General features: G+C 46.5%; 3 protein-coding genes and 1 long non-coding RNA gene across 11 annotated transcripts; 2 read left to right on the forward strand and 2 right to left on the reverse strand.

Annotated features, from left to right (window-relative positions):
• Nucleotides 1-23: 23 nt before the first annotated feature.
• On the reverse strand, nt 24-15,360 carry klc1a (kinesin light chain 1a). 4 transcript variants are annotated; one of them, XR_005096319.1, is made up of 16 exons: nt 14,927-15,360; nt 7,610-8,108; nt 7,324-7,399; nt 6,755-6,983; nt 6,242-6,329; nt 6,069-6,170; nt 5,828-6,001; nt 5,664-5,763; nt 5,510-5,562; nt 5,129-5,196; nt 4,947-5,055; nt 4,553-4,714; nt 2,697-2,815; nt 1,837-1,912; nt 982-1,116; nt 24-942 (listed from the first exon to the last, which is right to left on the reverse strand). XR_005096319.1 is itself a non-coding variant. In XM_037242354.1 (16 exons), the coding sequence occupies exons 2-15, from the start codon at nt 8,105-8,107 to the stop codon at nt 1,051-1,053; spliced, it is 1,920 nt and encodes a 639-aa protein (XP_037098249.1). In that variant the 5' UTR covers nt 8,108; nt 14,927-15,360; the 3' UTR covers nt 26-967; nt 1,005-1,050. The 4 variants fall into 4 exon arrangements, 2 of the variants coding, with proteins under 2 accessions (XP_037098249.1, XP_037098250.1); XM_037242354.1 differs by having other exon boundaries at nt 26-967; nt 1,005-1,116; XR_005096320.1 differs by lacking the exons at nt 24-942; nt 2,697-2,815 and adding an exon at nt 949-967 and having other exon boundaries at nt 1,005-1,116; nt 14,927-15,359.
• On the forward strand, nt 11,286-12,795 carry LOC119116751. 2 transcript variants are annotated; one of them, XR_005096337.1, is made up of 5 exons: nt 11,286-11,519; nt 11,984-12,020; nt 12,107-12,297; nt 12,504-12,572; nt 12,671-12,795. It is a non-coding gene; the product is annotated as an uncharacterized LOC119116751 (long non-coding RNA). The 2 variants fall into 2 exon arrangements; XR_005096336.1 differs by having other exon boundaries at nt 12,107-12,572; nt 12,671-12,770.
• Nucleotides 15,361-15,758: 398 nt separating the features above from the next.
• Nucleotides 15,759-19,005, reverse strand: LOC119116739 (cytochrome c oxidase assembly factor 8). 3 transcript variants are annotated; one of them, XR_005096327.1, is made up of 5 exons: nt 18,397-19,005; nt 16,901-17,098; nt 16,266-16,388; nt 16,063-16,167; nt 15,759-15,990 (listed from the first exon to the last, which is right to left on the reverse strand). XR_005096327.1 is itself a non-coding variant. In XM_037242435.1 (5 exons), exons 1-5 carry the CDS (start codon nt 18,532-18,534, stop codon nt 15,891-15,893), a joined length of 591 nt encoding a protein of 196 aa, XP_037098330.1. In that variant the 5' UTR covers nt 18,535-19,003; the 3' UTR covers nt 15,767-15,890. The 3 variants fall into 3 exon arrangements, 1 of the variants encoding a protein (XP_037098330.1); XR_005096328.1 differs by having other exon boundaries at nt 15,766-15,990; nt 16,063-16,153; XM_037242435.1 differs by having other exon boundaries at nt 15,767-15,990; nt 16,063-16,153; nt 16,325-16,388; nt 18,397-19,003.
• bag5 (BCL2 associated athanogene 5) lies at nt 18,999-24,005 on the forward strand. Of its 2 annotated transcripts, none has more exons than XM_037242373.1 (5): nt 18,999-19,321; nt 20,975-21,146; nt 21,307-21,801; nt 22,905-23,140; nt 23,206-24,003. In XM_037242373.1, exons 1-5 carry the CDS (start codon nt 19,299-19,301, stop codon nt 23,744-23,746), a joined length of 1,467 nt encoding a protein of 488 aa, XP_037098268.1. In that variant the 5' UTR covers nt 18,999-19,298; the 3' UTR covers nt 23,747-24,003. The 2 variants fall into 2 exon arrangements, with proteins under 2 accessions (XP_037098268.1, XP_037098267.1); XM_037242372.1 differs by lacking the exon at nt 18,999-19,321 and adding an exon at nt 19,405-19,737 and having other exon boundaries at nt 23,206-24,005.
• Nucleotides 24,006-25,533: the final 1,528 nt, after the last annotated feature.

Genomic DNA, 25,533 nt, shown 5'->3' on the forward strand with positions numbered 1-25,533 from the left:
CAGCAAATAAAAACATAAAAACACAACAATATATGGGTATTTATTTTTCTTTTGACACACTGCAAATTGGAAGAAAAACAATTGGCATTGTACAGGTTAAAAGAAACTTGTGTGAGTTGTGGCATTGGACAATGCGTGCAGCAGGTGGCGCTGAAGAACCCAATGAAAGCAGCCACATTGGAACGATCTATTTTTTTATTCTTCACTAACACGACTCACTGCATTGTAATGTCATTCATTCTTGGCACAAACAAGTCGCAATTCACACTTTGTCACTGTCAATACATTCCTGATATCGTCACTGTGCTGCTGCCCTCTGTCAGTGCATTGGCGCCACCCACCAAATAAAAAGACCAATCAACAGGCACTCGCATTTCAGAAACGGCCACGATTAATATCGTGCGTTGTTCGCGTCGTGCCCGTGTATTGTTGCGGAAACGACAGCGTTGGGAATGGCATGCTGCCTTCATCGTCCGTATTTTGGGAGGTTACGTGACCAGCAGACAATCAAGCAAACTAAGGCTTATTGCACAACCCTGCAAAAGTAGCATAATACCACACAAAGCATAATAACGATTAAGAACAAAAGAGAAAGTGTCACGTTTTACGATAGCTCGTCTTTTGGTCATACGTGTGCTGTTGCATGTACAAAGTAGAAATTGAATATTTGCACGCCAAAGACATTCCAGTCCAGTTCCTCCACATTCGCTCGCTGCAACTACAATCGCAAAAAAACCCCTCTTATTTAAAAAAAAAAAAAATAAATTGTGGACGTTTTGGACTTTTTTTCTCTTGGAAAGTAACATGTCAGTGCGTGAAGAAGGACGACCTGGGCGCGTCCCCCGCCAACAATAGTCATTCCCCATGGTTGTTTTCTTTTTATCCACCGTTTTTCACTCAGTCGCACTGGACTAGTAAAGATGTTGAGAGTGACGTTCAGACTACAAGAGTGACAAACGCTTAAGGAGCTTACACAGCCACGTTGTGCCAACAAGCAAGCGTAAAAAAAAGTCGTATTTACGAGTCTGAGTGGAACCGCCATGGCGAGCGTCAACGAGCCAGGTCGCTGTGGCTGGCGCTCAAGTCGCGACTCCTCCTCAGACTATGATTTCGTTCCTGGGTGGCAGGAAGACAAAAGAGAGATTACTCGAAGGGATATAAACGAGTCGCAAAGTATGTCAACCAAATGGCTGCTGAACATATGAGAACAAGTGGGCCGAGTTCCCTCTGGTAAAAGTCTATGAACGAGAGCAAATCCTTTTTATACGGAAGTCACTTTTTAAAGTGAGAATTCCCACTTTCTGACTTTAAAGTCAGAATTCTGATTTAATCTCAGAATTCCCACTTTAAAGTCAGAATTCTGAGAATAAAGTGAGAATTTAAAGTCAGTATTTTGAGAAAAAAGTCAGAATGCTGTCACCCCCCCTTCCCCCCCCGTTTTTTTCTCTTCACTAGCCCTAACTTTTGATAAAAATGTCAGCACTAGTTGGAAAAGTCAATTTGATCAATTAGGCTGAGTTTTTTACACTATGTACATGACACTAATTGTAAGAGAAAAGTTTGAAATTCAGATGCCTGCATTTCACATCATTCTTAAATAGGCAGTTACTTTAAGTCATGAAAAAGTTTCTATTTGACCTAAAAGTCATGATTTTGTTGTAGTTTTATGAGAAAAACATTGGCACGATATGCGACAAACAGCGTGATGACATTTACAACAAAAACAGAAAATTGCTTCATTGTTATGAGGTGCAAAAAAAAGTCATTTGAGACAAAAAGCGGCCATTTTGCCAAAGTCATAAGATTATCGTCAACATTTGCGTTTGCAGTGCTTACTTGGTAGTTGGGCTCACTGGGCGCCGCCGCCTCCTGGCTCACGTTCAGAACCCCAAGTGAGCTGGCTCGTTTCAAGCTGTGGCCCGGCCAGGCGTGTTGTTGTGTGGTGCGGGGGAGGTTTTAGGGGCGAGGGGGAGAACACGCGTCTCGATTAATCACACTCGGTTAGCTGGACGCGCGTCGACATCATCAACAACATTTGACGACGATGAAGGCAGTGACATCACCATGACAACAAATGGTCGGAAGTTCCTTGGCTGTGCATGAAGCCAAGTGTGATTTGACAAAGAAATTTCATGAAAGTTTTCAGTCATCATTTAAATAATCGTCGTCAGCATGGTAATGTCATCAGCCTTCCACCAACAAAACAGGAAGCCGAAAGTGAAACCAGACCAGAGAGCACATGCGGGTCCACATTCAAGTGCTGTTTATTCTTAAATAGAAAAAGTATACATGAGGAAAAGAACAAAAGGAGCCATGCCCGTTTATTCTTAAATAGAAAAAAATACACATGAAGAAAAAAACAAAAGGAGCCATGCAGCCTCCGCAGTGTTTTTTTTTTTTACCAAACTAAAACCACAGCAGCCCACAGCAGCCCACAGGAAGCCACCAGATGCAATAAATATTAGTGCACACCAAGAAAAAAACAAAAAACATGACAAATAAAAGCAGATAATGTGCAGATTGGCACGACAGCAGCTGGATATTGGTCCCGCTCGTTTGTTGAAAGGGCCGTCATGAAAACATGACTTTGTGTTCTAGAACGCTTTAGCTTTTGGTTAGTGCGGTGGGCACCCCCCGCAGGCCTGGAGGTCCAGCGAGTCCTTCCTGGCGTCAGAATGCATTTTAGGGATAGTTACCCGGGATTTTTGGGCTCGCCACCGCCTTTCAGTTTGCGCACCAACTTCTCGCTGCTGCGGCGGAGCGACGCTCGCAATTTGTTGAAGGAGCCACTGCGCTTCAGCGCGCCGGAGCCATCCTGATGGGGGGGAAGGAGACAACGCCAGTGGCCCGACACAACGTTAGCAACATGTGCATATTCTTCTTCGTGCTACCTCCGCTTACAAGTTCTTAAATGTAAGAACTTTAAACATCTAAATACTGATAATAAAGAAACAAGACTCAGCCAATGGTAGTCCGGCTTTGGACTCGTTATCAAAGTTTAGCTTAGGCTAGCTGAGAGCTGAATGCTTAACGTCGATGCGGCGCTCGCACATTCTCTTTAGTGTCTCCTTCTGACGTTGAAGCTCGTGACGGGCAAATGTAAATGAACCATTCAAGTGAAGATAGCAGCAGTAGAAGAAGAAGAAGCGTCACACACAACATTGATGTCAGCGAGGAGTTGAAGTTTTATTGCAACTTAAGAAAGATGCACACAGACAGGCAACGGGCGAGCACAGGCAGGAGAAGGTTCATCATATCACAAGGAGAAAAAGAAGAAGAGACGAGTTGCGTTTGGAATCCATTCCCAAATGCGTTCCTCTAAAAGTCCCGATGTGGCCATCGAGGCCCGACTACCAATATCACTCGGTTGCAATTTTCATGTATGGCATGCAAAGATTTCCGTGACATGGCCACACGTTATCCGCGATATTTACACACAATCCCTGCCCATGTTTTTTTTTTTCGGACAGGGCTTTAGAGCGAAGGCGTAAGACGAGACCATGCGATGGAATTGGACCAGCGCGTTGTGGAAAAGTGGGACAGGAAAACTGCGCCAATCTTTTAGCGCATAGTGAAGAGAAATAGTGAAAATGTTCATTGATTTCGGAGCCTAAGCCCACTTCCCGGTTTTACACAACGCATCCTCAGGCCTTATTTACAAGTCACGTGACGATGATGTCATCAGTGGGGGACGTTGCTATGGGTGCGTTTCAAGAGAAAATGGGGGGAAGGGACACCACAGCTACAAGTTTGACAGTGGGGCCTCTCTCGCTTGACTACCAATGAAGGAAGGAAGGAAGGAAGGAGGAAGGAAGGAAGGGTTGGAGGAAGGAAGGAAGGAAGGAAGGAAGGAAGGAAGGAAGGAAGGAAGGAAGGAATGACCCTCCCCCCTTGCAGAAGTTGTCATAAAAGAGTGAGGAGTCCACCAGAGAAGACGAGTGTTTCCAAGCGTTAGGAGGCATCTGGAGGTTGTTAGGCCTGCTGCTCCAAGTGGCGGCGGCGGCGGAGACAGGAAAGGAGACAGACACACAGGAAGATGAGGAAGAGGAGAGGTAAGATGATGTAGAGCATTCCATCCGGCAGGTCAAGCAAAGGCGGAAGGTCACGCGACACGCAATACGGAGCTCAAACATGAACGAGTGGAGACCAAGAGACAGGTTTAATCTCTTTGAAGCCCCCCCCGTTTGTGGACAAAAAGCCTGATTTGGCCAAAGAGGTTGATTGGTTGCAATGCTAACGGTTGCTTTGCAGCTGGAGATGGTGTTAGTTGCAGGGGGAGGGGCGAGCAGGTGATGATGACACAAAAGCACTTTGAGTGTATTGCTTTGTCAGAAGTTCACGCGGGTCTTTGCGAGTGTTGACTCAAAGTAAGTCAATCCCTGTGTTTCCACTTTTTTCCCCACACATGCAACTTCAATTGAGTGTCGGAACACAGAGCAAAAGCATCTGAGTGGGCAACGCTCAAGTTGAGGTACTGCCGTCCTCCGCCGCAGTCAATCAACGAGATCCGACGCCATCGAGCACAGAGTGAGCGAGCGTGTCGTGCACTTACCCCGTTCCACTCCACGCTCATGCTCACTTCCTCGCCGCCGTCGGGCCCACTCTCGTACTTGACCGAGTCGGAGGTCAAGCTCTCACGGCTGCGCTGCTTGTCGCGGGCCTCAGGCTCGCCCAGGACGTCAGCCACACGCTGCTTGTGCGCTGTGTCCAGACCCTCCATGCAAAAGACATGAGTTGTTTTAAAAATGTACGTGCCAACTTGGCACACGATGAACTGCAAATATGTTGCTAATTAGCATTTTTGCCACTTGTTTTCTTCCTCTTTGGCATTAAAAATGATGTTGTGACCACAACAACACAGCCTCCGGGCTTACAATCTTGAGACAACATATCTCCCGTGGCATTTTTTGCTGCGGTTGAGCAAATGTTTGTTGTTGGGATGTCACCTGCTTCCTGGAGCGCACGGCGGCCTCCTCCAGGGTCTCGGCCGCCTCGAACTTGCCCTGACGCTTGTAGAGCGCGCCCAGGTTCTTCAGGGTGGTGGTGACGGTGGGGCTGCGCACACGACACGATGTTTGCTCAAACGCAAGACTCGCTGCGCTCTCAGCGTTGCCGCTCTCGACCTCACCTGTCCACTTTGCAGGCTTTGTACCAGCCTCCGTACTCGCTGAAAACTGAGCCGTCCTTCTGCTTGCCCTGAGAAGAAGAGCAGTGGACGGGCAGCCGCGTTGGCCCATTTCAGTTCTTCCATTTTGCTTAAATCGTGTCAAATGAAGAGATTTCATTGAAACGGAAATCTTTTTTATAGTCAACGAGGCCTTGAGCTCTTTTTTTATTTAAAAAAAACAAAGCAACGCCGGAGGCATCACGGCAGCCTAGGCGACGAAATCGGCTAAGTCGACACGCTCCCTTCTTACTGCAGCTTTTCTACGCAACTTAGCCGCTACAGTCGCTGCGTGGCGACACGGGTTACCATGCCGACCAGTCAAACATGTAAAAAAGTCCTCACCTTGCTTTGTTCCTCCCTCTCCTCGGCATGCATCCAAATGGGTTTGTTCTCGCCTGCAGTGTAAACATAATCAGCATGTGTGGACACGTGTGTGTGTGTGTGTGTGTGTGTGTGTAGTATGTGCGCGTGCGCGGTCAAGGCGGGCACAGCCTACCGTCAACGGAGCCAAACTCTCTCTCGTGGGCCCGTGTGAGGATTTCTTTGTAGAGCGTCTCGGCCTGCTTGAACTTGCCCTGCTTGAGGTAACAGGAGGCCTAGCGGAGGAAACATGGGCATTAAGAAAATGTCCCCAAAAAGATTTCCTGCTGTGCTCCTCACCAGGTTGTTCTTGGTTTTGGCCACGTTGGGGTCGTCGGGCCCCAGCTTGCTCTGGTAGATGTCCAGCGCCCGCATGTAGTAGTACTCCACCTCCTCGTACTTGCCCTGGTTCTGGCACAGCAGGGCCAGGTTGTTAAGCTGCTTGGCCACGTCCGGGTGCTCCTTGCCCAGCACCTGTGGCACACAAACGCAAGGGGGCGCTGTAGAGCACACTTGCTAAGCAGGCCTTGGGGCATCTCACCTTCTCTCTAATCTCCAGCGCTCGCTTGCACAGCGGCTCCGCCTCTTTGTACTTGCCCCTCTTGCCATAGAGCACCGCCAGGTTGTTGAGCGTGGCGGCTACCTGCCGGGTACAAGACAAACCTTTGTCAACTTCGAAAAGAGGACAAGAAAAAAGAAAGAAACGGCACTGACGGCAGGGTGGTCCGGGCCCAGCGTCTTCTCCCGGATGGCAAGAGCGTCATTGAGCAGGTTGGCTGCCTCCTTGTACTTGTTCTGATCTCTGAAGACACACGCACACGACACGGCACTTGTCAGCTCCAGCAATATGGCGCGGCTTCGCCACCGTTCCCACGCGAGGCGGACAAGAAGATGTGCACAGGGGGACAAAAATGGGGCACAAATTGTTTGCCAGCGGCGCTTTTGTCTGGGCCAGACGGTGGAGACGTTGACGGCGCACTGTAAATCGTCGGCTCCCGCGAGGACGTTTACGGTCGTCTCGCGGTCGCTCAGTCGGTCGGGTAACCGACGCTTTTGCCAGGGAAAGTGTGAGCCCAACCTGTTTGCAGATTCTACTCCTCAAATTGGTCTGCTCAAATGTTGCTCATAATTATGATGATTTATTTGCACTATGAATACAATTTTGAAATTGAATTCAGGGTGGACATCAACATCAGAGAGCGCATGTTCGGGGGCCATTTTGGAGACCTGTAGACGAGGGCCAGGATGTTGAGCATGGTGGCCACGTCTGGGTGGTCGTGGCCTGACGTCTTCTCCAGGTCTTCCAGGGCCTGCTTGCAGAGCGGCACGGCCACCTCGTAGCGGCCCTGCGAGGCGTACTGGATCACCAGGTTGTGCAGCGTCCGCAGGCGGGCCGGGATCTCGTAGCCGCCTTGCTGGGCGGCTGCCGCCGCCGCGCTGCCGTGCATCGGCTGGACTGCAAAGACCACGCGCCACTCCAGTCAATGTCCACAAAATTCAGCAATTGGACAAGTAAATATTTAAGTGGGAAGTTTTAATAAAACACAAATTAAAACAGTATACTTGATAATCAGTTCTAATATTTACTATAACAACCATTCCAAACAAAACCAAAGCAGCCATCTCACTCTTGAATACTCCGATACTGAGCACCGATACCACGACTACTCACGGGTATTTTTGACACATACAATTTGACTTCAAGGAAATTCTTGTTGACAATAACATGTTGCATGTGGCTAGCTACAGATTGAGCGTAGCGCCACCTAGAGTAGAAGATGATGAAGCGTGCTTACTGCCTTGTGCTTGGTCGTCGTGGTCATCCGGGAAGAGATCGTCCAGAGTCTCCTTGCCGGATTCCGAGTCCTTCTCCTGAAAAAGAAAGTGCACTAGCTGCGGCTGTCGCTAAGCTACTGACTCTTGCCAAGCGGCTCGTTGCCGCCAACACGCAAAGTCATTGATTATGATGCGTGTGGAAAAGGAGATTTTGCTTTGACATTTTTCGTGATAGAATCCTTCAATCAAATTGACTGATTCGATTAGTCGAGCCCGAGCTCGAGCCGGCGGCGGAGGAGGACTCACCGAGGGGGACAGGTCCTGGTCGTACTTCTTGAGCTGGTTCAGGAACTCCAGGTGCTTCTTCTCCTCCTCCAGCTGCGCCACACTCTGCTCGCTCTTCTGCAGCTTCTGCTGGGTGCCGGCCAGCTCGTCACGCAGCCACTGGTTCTCCTGGCACAGGCGGCGCACCTGTGCCCGCAGCTTCTGCTTCTCCGACTCCACCGAGCTCAGGTGGCCTGACAGGGCCATCATCACCTGGGCCTCGCTCAGTCCCAGCTCCAGCATCTCCAGGGACTTGCGGATCATGAGCGACTTCTCCTCCACCAGGACACCCTCCTCCTCCTGCTTGAGGCAGCGCAGCGTGGCCAGCAGCCCGTCCAGGATGGAGTGGTGCTCCTGCTTCAGTGCGTCCAGGCCCTGGATCACCTGCTTCGTCCGTGAGATGATCTCATCCTGGGACAGCTTCTCGCCAGGCTCCTCCTCCGCCTTCACACACACCATGGTGGACATGTCCTCACGCATCCTGCCGGCCACAATCGAACGAGAGGGCGTGATGCGGGCGCCGTGTCGCTGTGACACCTCAAAGGACATCAGACGGCGATGAGAGCGGCCGCAACGAGGCAAGCTCCAGTGACCTCACGTCATTTATGGATTTTTCTTCCAACACCAAAATCACATTTGGAACCTACTCTGCTGGACGAGGTTGAAAGAAATTCTCAACAAACGGTCAAGGTGAGTCGACGAGCACGTGTCCTTTGGCCGCCTAGAACGCTCATTAACAAGCGTGTGCAAAAAGCACTTTGACGGCGAGGAACGGGTGGGGTGGGGTCGGTGTGAGCAGCTTCCAGCCTGCAGCGAGTCAGCTGACTGCCGAGCAGGAAGCGGACCACGCATGAGATGCAGGACCAAACAGAATTAAAAAGAACAACAAAAAACTAGAACGGAATTTTAACCACTCGGCAGTCACTCTTGTCAGATTTCAGTCGTCTTCTATAAAAACTAATTATCTTGGCGTTTCATCAAAATAGCGCATTTGCAAACATCAGCTTTTATGATGGAAAATCACGACCAACATTTTCTGATATGTTGCAGACCAAACCACCGACAGAACCATTGTCATAATTTATTTTGGAGCATTTTCTGCACTGCCAATTTGAAACAATGTCCTGTTTTTCAATGAAGTTGTGCTTTTTCCAAACCAATCAATTGATAAAAGTTGTAAACTTGCAACCATGCTGTACATTCTTAGGGTAAAAAATGAATTGAATGTCACGAGGCATCACTTAACTCTTGCAAAGTGACAATATAAACCCTGTCAGCCATAGACGTCTACTAGACGTCTGGTCTATGTATAGACCTAATTTAGATGTCTAAAACTGGTCTCGGTATAGACCTAAAATAGACGTCTAAATTAAAAACATCAAATATGATCATATTTCAAACTTTTAAAGTCTGAACCAGCTGTAAGTTGTATAAATAATGTACAGAAGTTGATTGGATTTGTGTTTAACAAACATATTGATCGGTACATGTGAATTGGTTATTTCTGTAACCTGATGTAGTCGTCTATTTTAGGTTATTTTATAGACCTAAAATAGACGTCTAAATTAGGTCTATATATAGACCTAAAATAGACGTCTAAATTAAGTCTATATATATATATATAGACTTAAAATAGACGACAAATTTAAATCCATTAAATATGAAATATTAAACCATAAACCAGCTGTAGGTTGTATAAATAATGAACAGAGGTTGTATTGCTTTTTTTAAACGGCCATTGATCTGTGTGAAGTGTGGTTATTTCTGTGACCTGATTTTAGGTCTACGGAATAATCTAAAATAGATGACAAAATTAAATCCATCAAATATGATCATATTAAACCCAAAACAAGTTGTGTTGCTTTGTTTTAAACAACCATTGATCCGTGTAAAGCAGGGGTCTCAAACTCCAGTCCTCGGGGGCCGCATTCCTACATGTTTTCCAAGTTTCCCTCGTGAAACACACCTGATTCAATTTTCAGGCTCCTGCAGAACGTGAGGATGAACTGATCATTTGAATCAGGTGTGTTTAACGCGGGAAACTTGGAAAACATGTAGGAATGCAGCCCCCGAGGACTGGAGTTTGAGACCCCTGGTGTAAAGTGTCATTGGGGGTATGGAATAACCTAAAATATACGACAAAATTAAATCCATCGGATATAAAATATTAAACCCAAAACCATTCTGTAAGTTGTATAAATAATGTACAGAAGTTGTGATGCTTTGTTTTAAACAACCATTGATCCGTGTGAAGTGCGGTTATTTCTGTAACCTGATATTAGGGCGATGGAATAACCTAAAATAGACGACAAAATGAAATCCATCCATTCTCTATGCTGCTTGTCCCCACAGGGGTCGCAGGCGTGCTGGAGCCTATCCTAGCAGTCATCGGGCAGTAGGCGGGGGACACCCTGAACTGGTTGCCAGCCAATCGCAGGGCACACATAGACGAACAAAAATTAAATCCATCAAACACGAAATATTAAACTCTAAAGCTAGAATTGTGTAAATAATCTACAGAAGTTGTATTGCTTTGTTTTAAACAACCATTGATCCGTGTGGAGTGTCCTTATTTCTGTAACCTGAGGCCAAAATTAAATCCATCCATCCATTTTCTATACCGCTTGTCCTCACCATCAAATATGAAATATTAAACCCTAAACCAGCTATAAGTTGTATAAATAATGTACATAATTATGTACTTAAGTTGTATTGCTTTGTTTTAAACAACCAATGATCCCTGTGAAGTGTGGTTATTTCTGTAACCTGATATAGAAGTCTATATTAGGTTATTCCATAGATGCCAAAATTAAATCCATCAAATGTGAAATATTGAACCCTAAACCAACTGTAATTTCTATGAACAATGTTGTATTGGTTCGTTCGAAACGCTAGGGGAAAACATGTGCATAAATTGTGCGCCACTGTAAAAAAAAAGACAAGAAGAAGAAGAAGTGTGCAGCGCAAGTGGCCGATGAGTTTGAGCCTGTTGCTTCGAAAGACAAAATCAAAAGAAGACATGGAATGCTGATATCAGGTGAGTCTTCGAGGTTTTTCAGTAAGAGCTGTTGTTTTGTCCTGCAAAGTTTGTCCATTTCATTATCATTCGATTTCAAGCTTGGACTTCAGTTGTAGCTTGCCTGCTACTCCTTCGTTTTCGCGACGTGACTAGTTGCTTTGTGAAGAGAAGAGCTGACACAAATATTAATGGTCGTTAAACGTTGATGGTAGCTTAAGGGAATTTGCTTCAAATTCCCAAAGGTTTGTTTCATGTCGATGCATAGTGTATGTAGTGGCTTTCTTAAGTAAATAAAATCTCAAGTGAATAAAATCTTGTTGAAAGTTTATAGCTGTACATATAAGGCATTTAACTGCCTACATTTAAAAAGGAAATGTTATTTTAGACAAGAGGTTATGCCGTATGCATTTACAATTCATATGTGAATTCAAAACTAATGTAAATAATGGCATTGCTTTTGCAGATGTCAGCAGCTCGCTTTCAAAAATCGCCATGGCTAATATAAAACAAAATCAAACAGTAAGTATAGATCACAAATTTGAGATTTTCTGATGGCATGGCAAAGATGTCATTTCCCTTTTTACCCATGTTGTGATTTGTGACTCCAGATTTAGCTCAGAGTGACATGTGAAAAGGTTTTTATCTTCTGATGTCATTAAAATGTGCACCTAACTTTGTTTTGCGCTAAACAGGGCTTGGAACTCTAAGGCAAATCACTTCAAAAGTTAAAATTGTGTTGTGTCATGTGATTAACAGCGGTTAATGGGTGACTTGTCAAATCAGACAACTTCTTTTTCCCTTTCCCTCTTTTTCAGATTCCAAGCCTGGAGAAAAGAGGAGCACCTGTATTAAAAACTGACCGGACTCCACAAGGTACAGATTGATTTTTGATTTATTCTTGATTGTAGAAGTAATCACAACTGCCTTGCGTTATCTTTGGAAATTGATCTGTTATTGGTGGTTATGTATGCTTAGCTACTGTCGAGCGTATGCCGTAATTGCAATCTTCAATATGGAACTTGCATTTATGACACGTCATTGCCTTGACTTTCACACTCCGGAAACCGGGGCGGATGTCAAAGTGCAAAATAAAACCCAGGTTTACCCTGTACATATTCATCATTTGGATAACAACTTGTAGAACAAGTAATGTTATCAGTACTATTTTAAAATAACGTGATTGGATATGTACAACAGCCAAATTAATTTGCACCACATTCAAAGGCACAGACAGAATGCCACCATTTTTTTTTTTTTCTTTCAAACAGGGCAAAGTTTATCATTGGACAATGGTTCATTTGAATCTTGCAGCTAACATTTGCTTCATTCTTCAACAGCTAGGAAGTGAGTGTGAAACACCCATGACAGGGAAAAGTACGTTTTTTTTTTTTGGTAGGCATTAGTCATAGCAGAGGTCATAGCTGCAGTAATTTGAGTATTTTATTTCTATTTATTCTCAGAGTTTCTGAAGGTCATCGTGGAGCCCCTTCTGGCAATCCCTGGGCTGAGGAGCCTCAACTCTCATTCAGAATGTGACGCGGAGAGTGGACGGTGCCCATGACTGATCTGGAGACCTTTGACATGATGTCCCAGGAAATAAATGACAAACAGGATGCAAGACTGAATGACAGAATGATTAAGCTTGGAATTGGTTGGTCAAAATTTTAGATGTCCCTCCTCACTCTTGATATCTTACAAATGGAACCTATAGGTTCTGTTTGGTTTAATTGCTGTACTGTCAAAGTTACTGACTTTTCAGTTATTTTTGGCTTGATTTACAAGAAAAAAATTCAATTCAATTTTGTCTACTCTTAATTCCACTTTTCTGAGACACTGTTCATAATTCCTTGTATACAGATTGCAAAGCAGTCTTGTGTTAGGAGGCCGCTGATTTGAAGACCTGCATGTTTCTAAGACCATGGACAGGTATGATTAGTTTGACATCTGTACTGTAAATTATAAAAAGACAACAGGCTTACTATGTGGTGGCTGCGCTCAATGTTGACATTTTTTTTCTGTTGTAGACTCTACACAAATGACAATGACAACGTTCAATATGCGTGCTTGTGTGACTCGTGCAGAGGGCCCTCAGGAAGACTGCTCTGATAGCACTGGTAAATAAAAAATAAAATAAAAAAAACTGCTCGTTCCTGTGCGATTGCTTCATGTTTGAAATGTACGACTGACATGAGATGCATGAAGGAAAAACTACTTTACAGGTAGTCATTTTTTTCCCCCATATTCATATTGCTTTTACAGAGGTCAACAATGGGTGGTGCCCGATGTTCATCTTTGCAAAAGCCGTTGGCGACACGCACAGAGGCCACGAATGATGAAACAAGGACCGCAATGGCTTTAAAATTAAAACAGGCTCCAGCGCTGACTAGCAAAGGGGGCTATCAAAACCCCACAAGAGAGCGATGTTTATATTGTTTGCCCCTTGTGTTTCGCCGAGCTGGTTGTTTTGTTTATTTGATATGTCCTACATAGAATATGTATATATTTATATTGTAACTTAGTAGTTTTGTTCTATTAAATAGCCCCCATTTTTTAATATTGTATGTATATTTTTACATCTTTAAACATATGATTTAAAAACATTGCACAATTATGACATTGTTCAATTATCGTTTTGCTTAATTTTAACATCGAAAGGTGTATTTATATCTGCAGCTAACATAAGTGACTGTTACTGAAACCTATTTTCATATTAAAACATGTCAATTTTGACACCCTGGACCAGGGGTCACCAACTCCGGTCCTCAAGGGCGCCAATCCAGCCTGTTTTAGGTGCAGCCCTGCAACAACACACCTGATTCAAATGATCAGCTCATCAGCAAACTCTATTAAGGCTGATAGCGATCCTGATTATTTGAATCAGGTGTGTTGCAGGGGGGATACATCTAAAACAGGCTGGATTGGCGCCCTTGAGGACCGGAGTTGGTGATCCCTGCCCTGGACCATCACTAATCAAATGCATTTTCACAACATGGACCTGGAACTACACAAAGGTAAGGATCACAGGTTAAATGTATTGAAGAGAACCTCCATGTTGAATAGACATCTAGATGGTCAAATGATCACTAGCTATTAATCGCGCTAATAGCTGTTTGCCATTTGAACGTCTACTCAATAAACGTCAGACTTTCACATATAGACGTCTAATAGACATCTATCCCGTAGACGTCTAAAAAACCTCACATTTAGACGTCTATAGTATAGACTTCTATTAGAAGTCTATTTTTATTATAGTTTCTTAGACGTGTTTTAGCCGAGACGTCTGGGTAGCATAGACGACGTCTAATAGACATAAAAATGCTCGCAGGGAATAGACAACCACCCCCCATCATATGATGCAGTCGAGTCCATCGACACCCCAGGCGAGCAAATAATGTCCCACTTATCTCAGAACTGGAGCGTGATATCTCGCGTTTGGAACACTGCGTACTTCTCAATTTACTTAAAGCTTTCACTTCCACATTTTAAAGGAACGGGAAGTGTGGAAACGGTTCTTTCGAGAACCAAACTGATTGCAGCAGCTTCGTTGCGGCTGTTCGGTTTGTTTATAAACAATGTGAAGAAGAAGCAGCGAGCGTGATGCGTACGGGTTGAAACGTGTGGCACCAGAAAACAAGATGCTCCAAGTGGAGAGTTGGATGGGCGCTGATTGTCGAGGCTAAATGTTCATGTCAGTGTGCATCGGGTTAGAGACCACCCCGCCTAAATCATCATCACCACCACCATCAACCCAGCCATGGGGCAGCTTGGGTCAGAGACAACCCTGCCCAAATCATCATCACCATCATCATCATCCCAGCTGTGGATCTCACAGTGGCGTGCACTGTCTCAACACAAGAAGCTTTGAAGAACCTCCACCCGCGCAGAATGGCAAATTGGCAAAATCACTGTCAGGCAAAGCAGCAGCGGCGCCGGCAGCGTGTCTCTGGCCGGCCGATAGGCTGTTTTTCTGGCCTCATCTCCTCACGTACACACGGTTGAACCAGAAGAACCAGTTAGCCTGAATACAATGTTCTTGACGCACAGGAAACGCACGCGCGTGCGTTCCACTTTCACCCGAGCAATTCCTGGAACCAAATGTAAACACCATCATCCCACCTGGGGATTTTTACATTACAAAATGAAAAAAACAAACAAATCAACAGATGCAAGAGCCACAGTTTATCATGGTGACACGTAAATAATAAAATACCACAAAGAGTCTCTGAAACTCATTCAGGGGTGGAGACAGCGTTGCAGGAATTAGACATAGCCCGCCTTACCGTTCTCTAGGACATCCGTTGCCGATGCAGCCAATTTGTATCTTCGCCTCGTCTTGGACCAAAAACAGTTGGAAGGGTCGTGATAAGGCGGTGGTGGAACTGGAAGGTGAATTTCCAACAACACCAAAAAAAGTCTCCCACCCACCGCGGGAGGGATGGGATCCGTTTTGCCGACAGCCGCCGGAGAGGCAAGCTCACATACTAGCTAGCCCTAGCTGTCAAAATCCAGATTTTAGACAGAGCCGCTCGTGACAGGAGAGGCCTGCTCTCCCGTGGCTTCCATGACTCGAAGCGGGAACGCTACGAGGCCGGTTGATGGGACGTCCACGGCGGATGTAGGGACGGTTAAACTCCCCGGTGACTGGCTGACCGACTGTCACTGAGTGACTGGCTGGCTGGGTGCTGGTTAGGGGCGTGAAATGGCGCCTCCTCCCACGGCAATGACGTCATTGTCGGATTAAACACGAAGGCGATCATTGGCGAAAGCACGCTCCCGTAGCCACCAGTCGTGTTTCCCAGGAAGTTCATGATGCCTCCTCAGAAGTGGATCGAAGGGCAGCTTTTGCTCAGTTTCCCATAGTACCGGCTGTCGATACTTTGAATTGTTATCGATCGGTACCGAAACCTGGTATGGGTACTCTCCCATCCATCCCTAATAAAAAAAGCAACAAACCTGCTCATTAATACTAACCTCATTTAAAAACACAAATGTCAAAGTGAAATAAAAACAAACTGTATTAGAAACAAAAGTATCCTAACCTGGGTGGCTACCAATATTCATTTCATGGAAATGATGAAAGTTTCGGTTATCAAAATGATCATTTCAAACAAATCGACTGTCCGGTTCTTTGTGGTTGCTTTATTAGGAAACACTCGTGTTTGAGTATCGTGAATATGTCTCAAAGGGTGCACGTGCCGCACCAGGGAACTTTGCAGCAGATGATTGACAAGCAGGCGTCTGCGATCACGTCGCGGCTGCGCTGCTGCCGACTCGCTTCCACAGGTTGTGCAACACCACACGGGCCATGAGCAGAGTGATTGACAAGTTGCGCCGGTACCACTCCCTGCAAGGACACGTAACATCGCCATTATTCCAATGAAGGCGTGCGCCTACGACCGCGCGTAGAACAACGGACTTGTTGTAGTTGACGTGTCGCTGGCGGTTTTTGTCCAAGAAGTCCTTGTAGAAGATGGACATTTCCTCACCGGTCAGAGTGCGGCGGCGGCCTGCAACACACAAACTAAACAGAGTAAATACATTTCGATCTACCGGAACACGCGACATTGTGAAGCAGACTCTTGACGTGTGGTCGCTTCGCAATGTCGCTGTGTCGTGTACCTGAATGTCATTTATTGTGGACGTAAAATATGTGATTGATGCTTGAAGATTGGGACAACCTTGCTGGTCTCGCTCAGTCAAGCCTTTTGCCTTCAGCTGTGACACAACAAAGGCATCTTTTTCCTGCACAAAATACAAACGGACGATTTTGGAGGGTCACATGAAGCTGCCAGACAACAGGCCACAAAGACAGCACTTTATACTAAGGGTTGAGAGCCATTGTAAAAGAAAAGCTTTATTTCTGCGGGAAGTCTTCGGGCAATGCTGCCCTCTGCTGTGCGTGTGTGACATCACACAAGTTTTTATGTTTAGTGACAAGTATCTTGTCAAAAATAAATCATGACTAAATGAGTTCAATATGACTCGGTTAACGATGAACAAATTAAGAATATGAATTACTATTTAATAAGGAATTAATCAACCTAAACAAGGTTTAATTTCCAACCCTTAATTAAAAACCAAGACATTGTTTCAAATTGACAGTTCAAAAAAAGCACAAATAAATTGGCTATATTTCAGCTCACTACTTGTTTGGTTCAATGTGACTTCAGCAGCCACGCTGTTAGGGTGGCAAAATGGAAAAATACAAAATGCAGAGCTGAGCGCAATCATTAACGTGACTAATTTCTGAGCACCTTGCCGAAGGTGAGGTTCTGCTCGGCCCAGAATCTATGGTTCCAGTCCTCGGTGTCCTGTCGCATGCTCCTCAGCAGTCTCTCCAGCGCCGACTCGTCCGGGGCTACGCGGAAGACAATGGGTCGCAAGTTGGAAAGCGGGCTGGGCGGTCCGATCCAGTCGTGCGTGGTGCTGGGTGCCGGTCGGAACTTGGACCTCTGACCACACGAGACACGCAGAGACTCAAAACACCAAATCGAAGTCAACATTTCAGTTAAGCGATGTGCAATGCACTATTTATGTACATGCAACAAAGGGTGTGTGTATTACATAGACATACAAAAGGAAGATTTAATGAAAGAACAACGGAAAGGGGTTGCCAACAGGCATGGAATGTAAAGTGATCCCTCGTTTATCGCGGATAATTGGTTCCAAGACCACCCGCGATAGGTGACAATCCGCAAAGTAGTGTCACCCTCTCATTTTTAACATACATCAATTTTTTGTGTATCAATAAATGTATATTAAACCATATAAGTGCATATGTTATTGTTAGAACATTAACTAATAGTTTCAAGCATGTAAATACTATATTAATAGTATAAATGAATCATAATAAGGCGGCTCGGTGGCGCACTGGGTAGCACGTCCGCCTCACGGTTAGGAGGGTGCGGATTCGATTCCACCTCCGGCCCTCCCTGTGTGGAGTTTGCATGTTCTCCCCGGGCCCGCTAGGGTTTTCTCCGGGCACTCCGGTTTCCTCCCACATCCCAAAAACATGCTCGGTAGGCCGATTGAGCACTCCAAATTGTCCCTAGGTGTGAGTGCGAGTGCGAATGGTTGTTTGTCTCTGTGTGCCCTGTGATTGGCTGGCAACCGGTTCAGGGTGTCCCCTGCCTACTGCCCGATGACGGCTGGGATAGGCTCCAGCACACCCGCGAACCCCGTGGGGACTAAGCGGTACAGAAAATGGATGGATGGATAATGTATAAATATACGTTTGTGTGTGTGTTACATATGTAGATGTTGCTAAAGTATACATAGTGTAAATATGTTTTGAAAACTCTTATTATAACAACTTTTTTATAATAAGATACAAGTGTACATGTTGTAAATGTTTTTTATAACTTTTGTTAGTATAAATATTTTTTATAACAAGGTACAATACTGTAAATATGTTTTTAGAACTCTTATTATAATAACTTTTTTTATAATAAGTTACAAGTGTACATACTGCAATTTTGTGGGCACTCCCTGCCTTCTGCTGGCGTGTGGGCAATTTTATTTTGAATTTTTTAAAAATTGTTTTATTTTAGGGGGGATCCGCGATGGACTGAAGCCGCGATAAATGGACCGCGATGTAGCGCGGGATTACTGTATTTTCCATGAGGGAGGCTGTACTTAATGATCATGCTGTTGTAGTCACATGAAAAAGTGACAAAACTTTGGCCAGCCTCGCAGCCGGTTCAGAAGCGGCGAGGGAATCCGTACATCGAAAGGGTTTAAAATTACAAACCTTCGGTAAATTATCTTGTTGTTTTGCTGCTTCTTGGCTGCGTTCTCGCCTGCAGGCGGCCGCCATAGCACTTTGACGTGCGCGTAAACGACTCCAGCGGCGCCAAGTCAAACACCCCGAGGTGGCTCGAACAGACATGATGACCACCGAATAAAATCACTCGCACACCATTAAGACTAAACAATGATTCGTCCAAGCTTCAATTGAACAAGACTACGAAACCATCTCGTTCCACCACCGGTGTCCTTCTCGGGATATATATTTCACTTCTGGTCACGTGGTAGCCAACAGAGAAAGAGCGCTTCAAATGTGTACCGACTCCGCCCTGTGAGGCGTGTTCCGCGACCATTCTTGTCTTGTCGTAATTGTCTATCAATATGGTTTCTGTCTTGATTTGTTTGTGATCAACCTTTTCATTTTCAAATGTTTTAATACAGGTTCTGTAAACAATCTTTTCATTTTCAAATGTTTTATTACAGGTTCTGGTAACACCCCCCTCATCACCGTTGTCTGCGTTTCAAGCAGCAAAGTCCGCTTTTCTTTACGTTCCCGCCTTTGCAGCGCGTCATTGTAAGCAAATGTAGCGTCGCATCATATTAACCAAACAAAACCTACTCACAAAGGCGACGTCGACCCAAAACTTCAAACGTTATCACCTGCCCGGAAACGAACAAACAAGACATGCGCGACTGCATTAAGTGTGACTATAGTTGTGTCACGAGTTAGATCGACGTCCCGCCGCTTGTCTGGAACATTCCAGGGACGATTACGAACTCAGCGTTCGCCGTGGGCGGGGCAAGCGAAGTGACGCAAGCAGCTAGCTTCGTAAAGCTAATGTTTGTTAGCTGTGCTGTAAGAAGAAACCGAGGAAGGAGCTGCGTGGTTAGTCCCCCGCCAGTCTCATGGCTGTACGATGGCTATGCAGGTGAGAAGAACGGAAACAACCCCACCCAGACCTCTTTTTCTGTGTTAAAAAGTTCCACCAACCGGGCGGGGCACAGTCAGGTGATCGAACACCGCTCGGGGGAAAAAGAAGCCTCTCATGGAGACGCCTGCAATTCCAAATGAGCTAAAATGTCATTTTTGGAAGGAGATTATTGTCCGTTATGTGCTTTCGATGACCGCCGGTGACGTTTTGAAGGCGCGATGATGGCGGTTTGTAGGCGGGGCCACAGCTGCGCGGTGCTGGTGCTGATGCTGAGCACATCTGCGTTGCTCCTGTCAAACGACCCCCCCAAAAATCCACATTTGCATGCTTTTCGCTCTCGTCGTCCTACATCACCGGATGGGAAGCCACTCGAGTTAAAACATGTGCGCCAACGTGTTCGGGGTGTTGAAGAGGTGAGCGATGTCGTGACGGGCAATGCGCGTGTTGCTAGGTGTGTGTGCGTGTCTGCAGGTTGACACATGTGCACCTTTTTTTTTTTCATCTTTGCTGGGATGACATAATGCACCCATCCGGGAATAGTGCAGGTAATGATGATGGCGAGCTTGCACGCAGGGAGGTTTATGAGGGTTCCTCATAGCTGCTAGCCTGTTAGCATATCAGACAAAAGCCTGCGGGCGTTCGTTCTCTTGTGGTCTGGATCTAAGTAACCACGTCCATTGTTGGTCTCTCCATGTCATATTGGTCTGTACAAGGCGGCGATCAAGTGTTGTGGTGGAAATGACCTGCCCGCCATACTCTTGCGTAACATTTTGTAAGGGGATTACTGATCCATGAAACCTCTTAGAAGGGTCACTAATATTAGAGGTGTAGCAGTATCAAACTATAACAAAAACAAAATCACAGTTGGGGATGTTATCTTGGTGCGAAGGTTTAATAAACATGTAGAATTTGTTATTTTGTATTTGTATTGACGCAAATTCAGTTTGATTGGGCGGGCGGAATCTGTGACTGCCTGATGAACCATTTTGGGGTTGACACAGCTTAAAGAAACGTCTCGATACTTCTCCGATGTGCGACTGCATGGTCTCAGCTGGTTTTTATCACGTTTCGTCTCCGCCCGTTCCCGTTTCCGCGTTTCCTCATGTGTCAGTGTTCGTTGTCATGGTTTCTGTTCACGCGTCTGCACTCGTCCCTTCCTGCCATCGTCTACCCGTAATCAGTGTAATTGCGTCACCTGCCCATCGTTAACTCTGCGTGTCACTCCCTGTCGGATCTGTCGTCTGTTCTGTTAAGCCTCTGGTAGTCTGTCTCTGTTAGCCCGTCATGTTAGTTCCTGCCGGTTAGTCCTACCATGCTCTCCTGCTTGTTTGTTCCCCTCATCCTCTCCTCCACCACCCTTTCCCTCAATAAACCGTGGTCCAAGCCGCATTTGGTAGCCCTGCTCCATTCCGCACGTGACAGTTTTATCTTGTTTGTGCAAGCTTTGAATGCAGTAGCTAAGAGCGACGCAAGGCCATAGCAGTATAAAGTTCACGGCACTACAATACTTTTTTTCTTTTACAAGACTTTTTTTTCTAAAGTCACAAAGCTGACGCCCAAAACATCCCACCTGGCTAAATATGGAGTGCTCCCGGACGCGGCCTTGATTTAGTTTGTGCTCATTGTTGTCACTTCCTGTTTGTTGGGCAGCCTCTTCGGGAAGCCCTTTGATGGTGGCAAGCGGATGGAGCACCGAGGGCCGCCGCAGCAGCAGCAGCAGACGATGGCCACAGAGCAGCCGCCCCAGTGCCCGCCGTCCCAGCACCCCGCTATGATGCGGCTCTACGAAGTCCACCGCCAGGTGACGGCGCTTGGGCCCCAGGTATTGTGGCTATGCACAGTCCAAAACAAAACCATGACGGGTGTTTTCAGGGCCACGACATTTAACCCTTCGCTGCCACTTACGGGAACGCTCTATTTTCAATATTGGAAGCCGCAATTGGTGCCAGTCGCTCTTTGTTAACGGGCCAACGCTGTGGCAGGTGTGCACCTTCAGTGGCCTGCCCGACGACCGCGACTACAAGCGTCTGGAGCGCGAGCTGACGCGCCTCCTGCTGGAGGTGGACCGTGTAGACACGGAGGGCAAAGCAGAGCTGCAGGCGGCGCGCAAGCGGGCGGCACAGGAGGTGGAGGGCCTGCTGCGCTACCTGGAGGAGAATGCCCGGCACCCGTCGCGCCAGGCCATGGAGGAGCTGAGCGAGGAGGCGCGGCGGCTGGTGGAGTGCCGGGTGGTGGCGCCGCAGCGCGAGGGTGGTGCCGCCCACATTGATGACGAGCTGACCGAGGCCCTGCAGCAGCTGGTGCTGCGCCTCACCCAGGTCAAGACGGAGGGCCGGGTGCCGCTACGCAAGGCGCGCTACCGGGCGCTGACCCGGCTCTGCGCCGTCCAGGACGTCCTGGACGGCCGCACGCCGCAGCAGATGCTCTCGCTGCCGCTTTCGGGAGAAACGCATGCCGCCGTGCACACCATCAACCAGGTGAGGGAGAGTTTCTTTCTTCAAATCATAACAAAATAATTAAGACGTTTTTTGGGGCCGGAATAAAGTAATCACTCACTACTTCGCGCTTCACCTATCGCGGCCTCGCTCTATCGTGGTTTTTTTATCGAAACAAATATTGCGATAGATTCGGTGCATCGCGGATTTTTTTATTTTTTATTATTTTTTTATTTTTTTTATCTCTCACACACACACACACACACACACACACACACACACACGCACACACATTCACATCGTCATATGCAGGAATGAAGCACACAAGACAGGCAAGTGCACCCCTCCACCATCAGCGACCTCGGGCATCACTTGGAGCTTGGAGTGCGCAGCTTTATCTGACCATATGACACTAATGGCCAATGGGAACATGTTGAGCTGTGTCCTTGCAGCTGATTGGCTTAGCAGTTCTAACAACAATTTAGCTCAGCCTACACTGTCTGTGTCAACATATCAGACTTGCGCTTCATCACGGAAGTTTTTTTACTTTGAGACTATTTTTATTTATTTTACAAATTTTACAAATGTGTTTAAGCAGTTAGTTAGTAAATAAGAATGTCTCTGAAAGTCAGCTTGTCTTTAAAATGTTCACAAAAGTGTTTACTAAATAGTTAGTAAACAAGAACGTTTCTTGACCTTAAAATGTTTGCAAAAGTGTTTAAAAATGCAAAATAAAACGGTTTAATAAACAATAAAGTGTTTAAAACTACAATAAAGGTTAATAAAACTCTTGTGTGAATATATTGTAACAATATATTTACTCTTTTATTTTATTTATTTTCTTATTTATTTAAATGAATAAGAATATTTCTAAAAGTCAATTTGACTTTAAAATGTTTACAAAAGTGTTTAAAAAAACAAAAAACGTTTAAAAGTACATAAAATGTTTAAAAATGAAATAAATGTTCATAAAATCCTTGTGTGGATATTGTAATAATGTATGTTCTCTACTTCGCGGATTTTCACCTATCGCGGGTGGGCGTGGAACCAATTAGCCGCAATAAACGAGGGATTACTGTAATGACATTTCAATTCCTTATCAATGGGGATGGGTGAAATGAGATTGTTTTTGTATGTGTGCCGAGGTGATGGCCAAGGTGAGCGTGGCGCGCAGCCAGCTGGTGGCGCTGCTGATGGGCCTGAGCGGACGAGACAGCTGTGCTCATCTGTCGCGGCTCCTGATGGAGATGCAGGTGGAGCTGGACGCCCTGGACGTGTCAGGCAATGCCGCCGTCAGGAACTACCGCAAGCAGGTGGTGGAGGAGATCAATGGCCTCCTCAAACACCTGGACCTGGAAGGGGAGGGCGAGGACACGCGCAGGTAACTGAGCACCCCGGTCAAAAAAAGCCGCACTCTGCGGTGTTTGATGCTCCGGTGTCTGGCAGGTACGACCTGGCCCAGAACGAGTCCATCCGCGAGATCGAGGCGGTGCGCGCCCATGTGCAGCACCTGCGCGAGGGCGTGCTGCGCCACTGCACCGCGGGCGAGCCGGGCTTCTGGCCCAAAGCTGAGCTGCAGGGCCTGCTGAGCCACCTGGACCAAGTGGAGACGGCCAAGAACCCGTGCATCCGCGAGGCGCGGCGCCGCGCTGTGGTGGAGGTGCAAGCCGTGGTCACCTTCCTGGACCTGCGCGAGGCGCTGGCGTGCCGCCGCCCCAGCCCCGAGGAGCACCCGGCCCACAGGGCCGTCTGGGCAGCGCTGGCCAGCCTATCGGAGCTGCAGGCCCAGGCACTGGGCTTCGACGGCAAGCGGGCCGACAAGAGCTACGTGGTGCTGGAGGAGCTGCTGACCAAGCAGCTGCTGGCACTGGATGCCGTTGACCCACGCGGTGACGACGGCGCCAAGGTAGCCCGCAAGCAGGCCGTCAAGTTTGCGCAGAACATTCTCAACTATCTGGACATGAAGACGGATGAATGGGAGTATTGAGCGCCACCGCTTTCCTGCTACCTTGCCCACCTGCCCATCACAAAACACGCTTCCTGCTTTTTTGTATACGCGGTGTGTAAACGTTTGGGCGTGTGGGCCGGCGTGTGTGCAAAAGTGTTGACATGTTTGTGTGCAAATTAATGTCTTGGTTGTGTATACATGTGTTTGTGGCTTTGGACGGTGTGCAAGAAAATGAATGTGTGTGTGTGTGTGTGTGTGTGTGTGTGTGTGTGTGTGTGTGTGTGTGTGTGTGTGTGTGTGTGTGTGTGTGTGTGTGTGTGTGTGTGTGTGTGTGTGTGTGTGTGTGTGTGCGCGCGTGTGCGCGTGCGTGCGCGCGCGCGCGTGTTTGTACGTTTCTATGAATGTGTGCGTGTGTCGTTGATAAACAATCGAGAAGTAAAAAAACAAAATGGAGTGTTTTCAAAAAATTCCTACATTGACTATTGTGAAATTGGTGATCGGTTGTCATTTTTAATTAGAAAAAAACCCCTCCGAATGTTCTGAACTCCTGCTTCCACGGCAGCATTAGCATGGAGGTAACTCAACTTTTTAAGCTTGATCTTTTAAGTCTGCAATGCGAAAGACAGCGCCACCTTGTGGCCAGGCAGCTGAGCCACGCCCACTTCCTGTTACTTGAGCAAACAGACGAGAAGAAAGACAAAGATGGAAGATGCCAGCGGAACCTTCTAGAATCTTCGTGCCTTCGTGTTCACGCTTCTCGAGCGGCTCTGAAAGCCAACTTGCACCGGACGTGCGTGCGTGTGTACCACGTTTCCCGTGTGTAAGCACACTTTCATACCACTTTCCTGGACTTGTACGTTATTGTGTGTGCACTATGCCACCTAAATGTGTGCAATGAGTGTGTGTGGCCAGACGTCTATGTACCATCTCACTGGATGTGTGTGCCATGTGTATAGTATCACGCGGAAGTCGTGAAGCTGCACGTATGTGAACAATGACACACGCACACAAACAGCACAAGAGTTGCACTAGTCGCAGGGGTGGGCCATTCCGGTCCTCGAGGGCCGGTGTCCTGCATGTTTCATAGGTCTCCCTGCTGCAACACACCTGAATCAAATGATCAGGATTGTTATCCAGCTTCTGCAGTCCTTGGTAATTATTGCACCACACCGGCCTTCGAGGACCGGAATTGCCCACCGCTGCGACTAGTGTCGTCTTCGATTAGTGTTTTCACCGCGCAAAAGAACACAGTCGAGCTTTAGATATGTTCAGATGAAAAACAAAACAGACGGCCCATTTATTCGGAGCTTGTGTCGCGTCTCATTACTTTGGCCCGTTTAGTCAGCGCTCACGTAAACAAATATCAAGAGCGGGAATGTGTTTATTTCTCTCACAACTTACTGATCATATTTCTGAAGCTATTTATAGACTTGAGTGACATGTGACTGCTGTTTTTTTGTCTTGTTGCAGTAAAATTGATCACAAGCGCCAAAATATCCCTTTTTGGAATGTCGGCAACCACATGAAACCAAACCCTCATGCACAAGTCCAAATGAGAGCAAAAGCTCACCGGTGGGCACTGTTGCCATGGTTACCGCAAAGTCACCAAGGAACGTTTTTACTTATTGTACAACAAAGTTTTCATTTGGACTGAATGTGCTTCTTTCTTGATTTTGTTGAAGCTAACAATGGGAACGCCTGGCTTGCTTTTTGATACTTCAATCATGGCGAACAAGAAAAACATTGAGTAGAAAGCGTCAAAATAAACATGTTGCATTGTCAAGCCTTGTTTATTGTCGTTAGGTCTTGGAAATGCAAAATTTGGA

Source organism: Syngnathus acus, chromosome 22 (assembly GCF_901709675.1).
Source record: "Syngnathus acus chromosome 22, fSynAcu1.2, whole genome shotgun sequence".
Taxonomy (NCBI): domain Eukaryota; kingdom Metazoa; phylum Chordata; class Actinopteri; order Syngnathiformes; family Syngnathidae; genus Syngnathus; species Syngnathus acus.